General features: G+C 37.2%; 1 protein-coding gene across 1 annotated transcript; it reads right to left on the bottom strand.

Annotated features, from left to right (window-relative positions):
• Positions 1 to 1,084: 1,084 nt before the first annotated feature.
• LOC104214057 (uncharacterized) lies at positions 1,085 to 9,499 on the bottom strand. Its single transcript, XM_009763656.2, has 8 exons — positions 9,335 to 9,499; positions 7,259 to 7,309; positions 6,559 to 6,682; positions 6,067 to 6,136; positions 3,576 to 3,909; positions 2,415 to 3,476; positions 2,148 to 2,297; positions 1,085 to 1,834 (listed from the first exon to the last, which is right to left on the bottom strand). Exons 2-8 carry the CDS (start codon positions 7,283 to 7,285, stop codon positions 1,400 to 1,402), a joined length of 2,202 nt encoding a protein of 733 aa, XP_009761958.1. The 5' UTR covers positions 7,286 to 7,309; positions 9,335 to 9,499; the 3' UTR covers positions 1,085 to 1,399.
• Between the last annotated feature and the right edge of the window lie 365 nt (positions 9,500 to 9,864).

The raw sequence follows: 9,864 nt of genomic DNA on the forward strand, positions 1-9,864 counted from the left end.
GGGGGTCCCAACACTCAATCATGATAAAGAGTCCTACTTGATTGGTTTTCCAGCATATTCCAAAATATATATTACCAAAATGCTGAGATATTGACTCATCTACGCGTCAGTTTGGTTTTTCTTGTTTTGGCCAATATATAGATTTCCAATGAAGGCAGTGCAACTTGTTTTTTTTTAATTGTTTCAAGCTGTGTCATTCATGTGTATTTAAATTCCACAATATATTCATCCAATGATTCCTAGTCCTAACCAGTAACGTACGCAAAATTTTGTGCAAGAAGTATCAATCTATTGTCACAATTCACGCAAAATTTTGTGCAAGCAGTATCTGACTATTGTCACAATTCAGCTTATTCCTAGCGCTGACTAGTAACGTACGCAAAATTTTGTGCAAGCAGCCTATTGTCACAATTCAATTTTTCCTAGCGCTGACTAGTAGCGTACGCAAAATTTTGTGCAAGCAATATCAGCCTATTGTCACAACTCAACTTATCCGACTAGTAGCGTACGCAAAATTTTGTGCAAGCGATATCAAGCTAGTGTCACAATTCAACTTATTTCTAATGGTGACTAGTAGCATACGCGAAATTTTGTGCGAGCAGTATCAGCTATTGTCACAACTCAACTTTTTCCTAGTGCTGATTGGTAGCGCATGCAAAATTTTGTGCAAGGAGTATCAGCCTATTGTCACAACTCAACTTTTTCCTAGTGCTGAGTAGTAGCGTACGCAAAATTTTGTGCAAGCAGTATCCGCCTATTATCACAATTCAACTTTTTCCTAGTACTAACTAATAGCGTACGTAAAATTTTGTGCAAGCAGTATCAACCTATTGTCACAATTCAACTTATTCCTAGTACTGACTGGTAGCATACGCAGAAGTTTGTGCATGCAGTATCAACCTATTGTCACAACTCAACTTATTCCTAGTGCTGACTAGTAGCGTACGCAAAATTTTGTAGAAGCACTATCAGCCTATTGTCACAACTCAACTTTAAGGTTTCAAGCATTCAAGCATAGTGTACATGATATTATTTACACAAAGAATAAACTTTTAAGGTTTCAAGCCGTGGACAAAGAGACAAATAAAAAAGGACTCATTAGTTCATTTGTCCTGTATGTAATACCAAAATTGTTTTATATAGCTGTAGCATACAACATTTATTATGTTCAGCTCCCAGGGAAAGGATTTGCCCTCTCTAGGTAAAATGAACATACACTGTATAATTGTTGTTGTTGTTCAGTGCAAAGGGTTCAGTTTAGAGTTTTTATACAGTAACATTGTTTAACATTTACTCAAGAATAAATAGAACAATGAGGCCAAGGTTTTGGACTCAAAATTAACAGAGAAAGATAACCTACATTGCAAAAAAGGCTACTCATTTCTTAGTGAAAAATTTATCAACATTCTATTCTGACAGCGCCGCTTTGCGATGAAATAAATTTTGGTTTTCTGTTGACTTGTTCCAAGCATTGGATGACATCTCCAACCTTGAAGTCAACCCAATTTTGAATCACAAGTCCACATTCATTCCCCTTTCCAACTGCTTCGACATCCTGCTTCTCACGCTTCAGCGATGCACAACATCCTTCGAAAACAACCTCACCACTCCTAAGAAGCCTCATTGTCGATGATTTGGTGAGACGGCCATCCATGACACGACAACCAGCTATCTTAACGTCCTCTCCCCTAGCTTTGCTCCTTCCTTTAATCTCAAATATGCTCAGTACCTGTGCCTCTCCTGCGACCTGTGTCTCAAATGTCCCGGGGGCTTTTTCAACAATAGAATTGCCAATATCCTCTAAAAGATGATAGATCACACGATGGAGTTTTATCTGCAACCAATCACAATTACTGTGAGCTTAAAATGCCATTTCCATTTTATTTTTTTAATAAAGTAAGGGGACCATTCCTTTTTTTTTGTTTTTTTGGATAACCGCATTGTCTGGGCCAGCTTACGCGCCCGACTAATTCCACGGGATACCTCTACCTCTCACCAGAAACAAGGAACCATTTCCGTTTTATTTTACTCTTATAAAACTTTTAAATTAAATTCCAGCATGTAACAGGAGCATTCAGAATATTCCCATGTTTGCAGCATTCAAATGAGACATGATGACTACATTTTGTATAAACCAGAATAATTACCTTGACGCCAGCTTGAGTTGCTGCTTGATTTATTGAACTGGGTGGATTTCGTATGTTGAATCCAACGATAAATGCCCCACAAGCTTGTGCTAGATCCACATCAGACTCAGAAATAGGCCCCACTCCTCCATGGACAATGTTCACGAACACCTATTAAAAGGAAATTTTCACAATTTTGAAACTGAAGTTTCTCTAAAGAGCATGAACCAGTGCCGGTTTACATTAAAACAGAGTTGATCAAATATATAAAAACAGTACTTGTCTCACCTGAGGACTATCCAAACTCTTCAATGCATCTGTGACGGCTTGGACAGTTCCTTGAACATCTGCTTTTACTATCATTGTCATTTCAACCCTCTTTGGCTTCTCTTCTCCTTCTTCATCTTCTGAATTAGCTTCTGCTATTAAAGCTCCTGATTTTTCCTCTTGCATCTTCCTAAGTCTATCTTTTTCAAATTTCTTTTTCCTCCCTTCACTAAGCATCCTTGCCCTTTCCTCAGAGTGGACGACGGTAATGTCGTCACCGGCCATCGGAAGCCCCTTGAGTCCTTCGATCTCCACAGGCATAGCCGGTCTAGCCCTATCGGTTGATTTTCCTAGCATATCCCTAATAGCCCTGATCTTTCCCCACTCGGTACCTACGACAACATGCTGACCACAGACAAGGGTTCCAGCTTTCACTATTGCAGTAGCCAATGGACCCCGTCCCCTATCGACCCTTGCTTCGACCACATAAGCTTGGGCCGGTCCATCTACACGTGACTTCAGATCCATTAACTCAGCTTGGAGAAGCAACGCCTCCTCCAGCTTATCCAACCCGATTTTAGTTACAGCAGAGACTTCAACAACCTGAATATCTCCACCCATCTCCTCGAGAGCCAACCCTTCTGTTGCGAGCTGGATCTTCACTCTTTCAGGATTTGCTGCCGGTTTGTCACATTTATTGACGGCAACAACAATGGGAACATCAGCTGCTTTTGCATGGGACATTGCTTCCAGCGTTTGTGGCATAACGCCGTCATCAGCAGCCACTACCAAGACAACAATGTCAGTGACTGCTGCACCTCTTTGTCGCATAGCACTAAATGCTGCGTGACCAGGAGTGTCAAGGAACGTGATTGATGCCCCAGAAGGCATTCCAACAACAAACGCACCCAAATGCTGAGTTATGCCTCCAGCTTCCTTAGCAGCCACAGATGTCAGACGTAGAGCGTCTAAAAGGGATGTTTTACCGTGGTCAACATGACCCATCACTGTAACCACTGGTGGACGTGGCAGGACTTCAGCACCTTCGTTTGAATGCAGCCTCCTAACATTTACCCCAACTTCCTGCAAAGGAAACAAGTAAACATTTATGCTTAGAAGCTCAGACACTTTAATCAAATTGGAAAGCAAGAGTTAGATTCAACCAAAAAAAAAAGGTTTTACCATCGCAACGAGCTCGGCAATGTCGATGCCGAGAGGATCATATTCCGAGTCAACTTTCTCCCCTACATTTATAAGGATATCCTGCAAGACAGATATCGACTCTCCACAACGCTTGGCCAGCTCAATAATTGTCATGCCTTCAAATATCTCTACAGTTCTATCTGATAAGGAGGAGTTAGCAACTCTTTTTAGTTTGGGAGGCACATAAGGAGCTTCAACAGGTGGTGAGGAATCCTTTGTCCTTTTCTTGAACTTCCCTTTCTTCTGTATCTTTAAACCCAAAGCTTCGGGTTCTTTTTTCCAAGCCAGTGCTTCTAGACTGGCATGAAAATACCTAGAGAAAAAGAACAAACTATATTACCTCTATTACATCAACCAAAAGGTAACACTATTAGTTTTTTCAGGCTGCCCATAATTTTAACTTATCTTTATCATGCTGCCTATGATCTTAAATTTTGCCTTTCAACAATTTGATTCACTCTCAAAGAAAAAACCACGGCACAAAATTGTCCTTCTTGTCTATGGAGTGCTATAAAAGAAGTGCAATTAACTTCATGGAAAAGATAACAGCTCACACTGATTACCAACTTGACTGTTTCAGAAATATTCCCAATCGGTTCTGCCAAATTTTTTACTTAACCATGGCAAATCACTAATCGAAAAAAAAAACACGACATATCTACACAATGCCATGCAAAACCTCAGTTAATTTGGGTACAAGTCACAACGAACATTTATCAAACTTTAACCAAATACACTTGTTTAGTTAAGGTATAACATCAATAATCTTGTACCAATCGACAATTGCCAGGTGTAACTTGAACCTAATGAGATGCTGCATAGGTATCGCTGTTGATTGACCGACAAAGAATTCGACTTTTTATTCTAAAAGGAAAGAAGGAACTAAACAGGGCCTTAAGGATAGCGCCGGTCAACAGAGGCGGATCCATGATTTAATGTTTATGGGTTCCTGCAATGACCTCGAGTAAATTTTCAATAATAACTGGGTTCACATTTAAACATTTGTAGATATTTAGTGAATTTTTCGAACGCATTTATACTATTTGGACAAAAGCTATTGGGTTCACGTGAACCCGTAGGTCGCAAGGTGGATCCGCCACTGCCTGTCAGAACAATATTCTATATTTGAGGATCATAGTCAACCAAGTCTATGTATTACCCTTGTAGGTATCTGACTCGAGCAACGCCATGAATCGTCGCATTAAAAACAGTTCTTTTTCTCCCATTAAATTTATTTCTTAAACAAGTAATATTTTTAACTCTGCTTTCATATCTTAGGCTTGTGAATAACAATATATATTCAAATTTTGCAGATTAGCAGCAAAACCCACAGTAAGGCAGGGATGGAAAACCTTACACTAGTCTGCACATAGTCATGATCATAGGCTGCTTAACGTAGATTACTAATGAAATCTGTTGGCTTAAACTTTTGAAGAAATCAAAGTTTGTGCATGCTTCTATTATATAATATTGTTCGCCACTCTACATGGGAATTGGGAAGGTATCTATTCTGCTGTTAGCTAATCCCTTAATGAATTTTCTATGGATGTTTTATACATGCCCCACTTCAACTCATTCAAACATTCCTCTCTCCTTTCTTCATCCCCTCCTACAGAAGAGATTATGGTGTCTTTCACTCCAACTATCTTTCATATAGCATAATCCTGCCCTCCTCAACCACAAAGTAAAGAAAAGAGTTCAAGAGACCAGCAATTGTAGTGAAATGGTTGAAAAATCAATCTCTTATAAGGGAATTTCTTCAACAAGAAAAATTGGAGACCTTTGATGTCTGGAAAGCACTTTTTAGATACCAACAGGCAACATGTTAATTATGAGAATCAAAAATGTTATTTCTGATCCAGTTTTGAACTGCTTAGGGATTCGAGTTCTTTAGTCTGTGGAGAGTGTTGTATCCTCATTTTGGCAGAAACTGCGATGGTAAAGCTCTTTGGACGAGTGCACTTCTAGCTACTTTCTCTATTATTGGGTTGGGTCCACCCACAAAGGATGTTAGATGACTCATAAGCCCATTAATTAGTCCTCCTCCTAAACCCTACTTAAAACCAATAAATACACCATTACGGATGTAGAGAAAACGGGTTTCCTAACGTTTCTTATGGGAAACAAACGACGACCAGTAATCCAAGTCGGGTTGCTGCAGACGATCCGCTTCTGCAAAGGAGACATATTTTACTCAATTTATAACAAATACAACATAAAGATAGGATCTTCCAGATTGTTTATTGGAAAGAGATTTTTTTTGCATTGTAAACCAGTTGAGTGTAACCTAGCTTATCATTAGTCATTACCCAATTTACGACAAGATTCAAGATTTTTATTTTGTGAATTTAATTGCCTATCATCATATTTCTTAGAGGACAACAAATTCTCAGAATGATGTCGCTTGCTTTTACAAATTTAACTAACCAGAAAAATCCCTTGGAAAGTTAAAGTAAAGTTGTGACTTTACCTTATTGAAGATCTGCACATTAGGAGGCTGCCGTAGTTTGACTTCCATTGAGCTGCATTCGGGAAGCATCCTGCAGTATAAGGGAAAAAGATATAATACATGTCTACGATCATCGAAAGCTATGTTCTCAGTCTTTAATTACAGCTCTGCGAAAAGGTGGCCGACAAAGTTTCTTTAGAAACTCGGATGCATTTCACCCAGATGTAGCACGAATAAGTGGTCATAGTAAAACTAAAACAACTACTGATTTTCAAGAAGCACGGGAAAAGGAAAAAAAAAACAGAACTTTTACAAGTCAAACAACCTATCTGAGTTAGAAAATCACCAAATTAACTATAAAAAGGAACGACCAGGTATTTACATTTACATATTATATGCATGTTAGTATGTTACACGTTTTTTCATTCAATGATTATGAGTTAAGCATAAAGTTAATATAAACAAATGAAATAAATGCAGGCTTTGTACTTGAAGAAATACAAATGCACAGACCTTGTAGTTGTCCAAACAAAAGTGGAATTTTTCTCTGCGCCTTTTCAAGGTCGGTTTTGGAAACTGATGCTGGAGCATGCCTGGATCTTACTGCCAGTTCCTTTGTAAGACTAATTAAGGTACCCTGCAGAAACATTCCATATAAAAAGACTACCTCAAAATTATACTAACTTCGCAATATAAAGAGGGAGTCTCAATAATGGAATAGTAGAAGACATAATATGTGGGCAGGGGTGGATAGATTCATGTATTGGCAGCCACGAGAGGTTTTGAAGGATTCAAATCAGATAATAAGGAGTGGTAGGGTTTCAATAAAAGTAATTAACCAAGTCTATTTGGCCAATGAAGCGCATATCTTTTAGGGAATTCATTTGGTCAATGCAGTTCACATCTTTCTTCGAGAAACTATACTCTCTAATTTTATATAAGACTGGTATCCAAAAACTATAGATAAAAGTTCTCATACGAGCAAAAACAAAAGTTTGCACCAGACAGTTCTCAAAGGCAAGCTAATAAAACTTACGAGGATTAAGCTGTTAAGCACCTAAACATACAACCTTCCCATTTATGCTAATGGAAATGTTCCAGAAGTCGATGTCCATGAAGTTCAAGCATGAAAGCTAATAGACTATTCGAAAGTTCAGTGATCAGATATGAAGTGATATTCAATTGAGCCCAAAAGAAGAGGCCTAAAACGCACCTTTTTCCCTGCCACCCTCCACGCCATTCATATGTGGTAAAACCTCCAAACCTGTAGATAATAAAACAAAAAATAAAGGTAAAATTGGATGTCATGCTAGTCTAAATCACCACTGCTCAATGACTTGAAAGAAAAGGCTAAAGCATGAACAGAATTCACCTCAAAAGAAAGACACTATTCGACTATATAAATCATCTAAAACTACTCTGTTCTATTTGGGCCCAATTCATTCCAATACTACATTGCCTATTCATAATTTGTCTCTTAAGATAGCTAAAGGGGTTCACTAAAACAATAGAATACGTTAATGCACATCAATAAGACCAAAACCCTGAGCTAAAACGGAAAATAAATGTATACCGTGAAATGTCAGGCAAACCCCACAAAATCCCCTCCCAAAGTGACTCTTATCAAAATTCCCTTCACTAAAAAGTTCAGTTACATGTATAAAATTAGAAAGTCCGCATTTTTATGAAAACTTTGCATTGAAAAGACTGATTTTAGTTGCTTCTCAGTTTCCAATATATCAACATGGAAAGGCGGTATACGAAAAATAGAGCCTTTTACCAGAATAACATAGGCACGTATATGCTAAAGCAAGAGTGGAATCTATCTCAAAAGAAAATAAATGCATACATCTCAAATTTCTGTCCAACCCCTAACACCCCTCTTCCCAATGGACTGGCCCTTAGCATAAGTTAGGTTCAATGCTATAAAAGCAAGTATAGATGCATCAATCAACTAAGTGTCAATCCCAAACAACTGGGGATTGGTTATATGAATACTCTATATCCATTCCACTCTATCGAGTTCACTTACATATAAAAGACGTACGTTTACATATATAAACTGGAAAATCACATTTTTATTAAAACTTTGCATTAAAACGGCAAATTTCAGATGCTTTTAAACCCACAGCTGCCAATAAATCAAACAGACAAAGGTACAACAACAACAAAAAAAAAACAGTAGATTCCCACAAGTGGTGAGAGCGTAGAATGTACGCAGCCTTACCAAAACAGAGAATGGTAAACAAAAAAAGAAAAGAAAAAAGAGGAAATTTTATGGATATTATATAGATGATATGGATAAGCAATAGAATACAGTAACGCAAATCAACAGTATGATCAAATCCCTGAGCTAAAAATAGAAGATAATTGCATATCCTCAAATTTCTCTCTAAATCCATAACACCCCTCTTTCCCAAGGAAGTAATCAACTACACTATCAATCTCAAACTAGTGGGGTTTGGCTATATGAATACTCTACATCCATTCCGTTCTATTCAAGTCCATGTACCTAACAAAGCAAGTACATTTACATATACAAACAGAAAAAGCTCATATTTTTATGAAAATTTGGAAATATATTTCAGATACTTTTGAACCCTTTGCATCTTCCAACATATCAAAAGACAAAGATGGTAAATAAAAAAGAACCTTCATGGATATTATATTGTAGGTGATATAGATAAGCAATAGAATACAGTACTCAACAGTATGATCAAATTCAAAACCCTGAGCTAAAAATAGCATATAATTGCATACCCTCAAATTTCTCTCTAAATTCATAACACCCCTCTTCCCAGGCAATGGCCCCTTAGCAATCAATTAACTACGTCTCAATCCGAAACTAGTGGAGATTCCCTATATAGATACTCTATATATATTCCACTATATTCGAGTCCATGTACATATAAAAGCTAGCTACATATACAAACTGAAGAAATTCACATTCTTAGGGAGATTTTGCATTGCATAATTTTATCAATCAACTTCGTCTCAATCCGAAACAAGTGGGGTTTGGCTATATGAATAGCCTATATATATTCCTGTCTATTCGAGTCCTCTTACACATAAAAGCAAGTATAGATACATGTACAAACTGAAAAAGTTCACATTTTTATGAAAAAATTGGATTGAAAAGATAAAATTCAGATATTTTTAAGCCCTTTACAGCTTCCAACATATCAAAAAAGACAGATGTTACATGTCAAGAAAAGCCTTTATACAGGTCAAACTATAATCTTGATAAATAATGAAGTAGAAAGGGAAAAAAGAGCTTGAGTTGAATGACCTGGTAAGAAATAGCAGCTTGGATCTGATAATGAGGTGAAAAATTTATGGTCTGAAAATATCAAATTCTTGAAAGCACCCACCAAGAGTTTGATGGGTTTTTTCCTCTGTGTTTGTGTTTGTGTTTGTGTGTGTGTTTCTGTGTTGAGGGTGCGAGACCAGAGAGGGAGAAGAGAAGAGGCTTACTGGTAGAAAAAGGATTTTCAGTTCATATTTTTTATTTTCATATTTTTTTCTTTTTTGTTAGGGCAAGATTTAATTGTCACGCCGTTTTGAAGGAAAGAAACAAAAAGGTTTTATTAATTGTGCTTTTAAGAAATTTTATAAGTTTTCTTAGACAATTTTTTTTTATAAACGCCTCAAAGGCACTTGTCTTCTAAAAAAGTTTTCAGAAATCGTTCTTTGTTTTTCCAATTTTAACCAATTTAATTGAGGACTACATATAGATTTAATTATGCATTTATTTAAAAATAAAAAAGCAAGAGACATTTCTAGACACATCATTACTGCTAGACTGTACTTTGCTTGAGC

This window comes from Nicotiana sylvestris, chromosome 8, assembly GCF_000393655.2.
Source record: "Nicotiana sylvestris chromosome 8, ASM39365v2, whole genome shotgun sequence".
NCBI classification, from domain to species: domain Eukaryota; kingdom Viridiplantae; phylum Streptophyta; class Magnoliopsida; order Solanales; family Solanaceae; genus Nicotiana; species Nicotiana sylvestris.

Coding starts and splice junctions, on each gene's coding strand:
- LOC104214057 (XM_009763656.2), bottom strand. CDS start 7,285: ATGGCGTGGAGGGTGGCAGGGAAAAAG. Junction 6,683..7,258: donor GGAGGGTGGCAGGGAAAAAG/GTGCGTTTTAGG, acceptor ATGTTTCTGCAG/GGTACCTTAATTAGTCTTAC. Junction 1,835..2,147: donor CAACTCAAGCTGGCGTCAAG/GTAATTATTCTG, acceptor GATTGGTTGCAG/ATAAAACTCCATCGTGTGAT.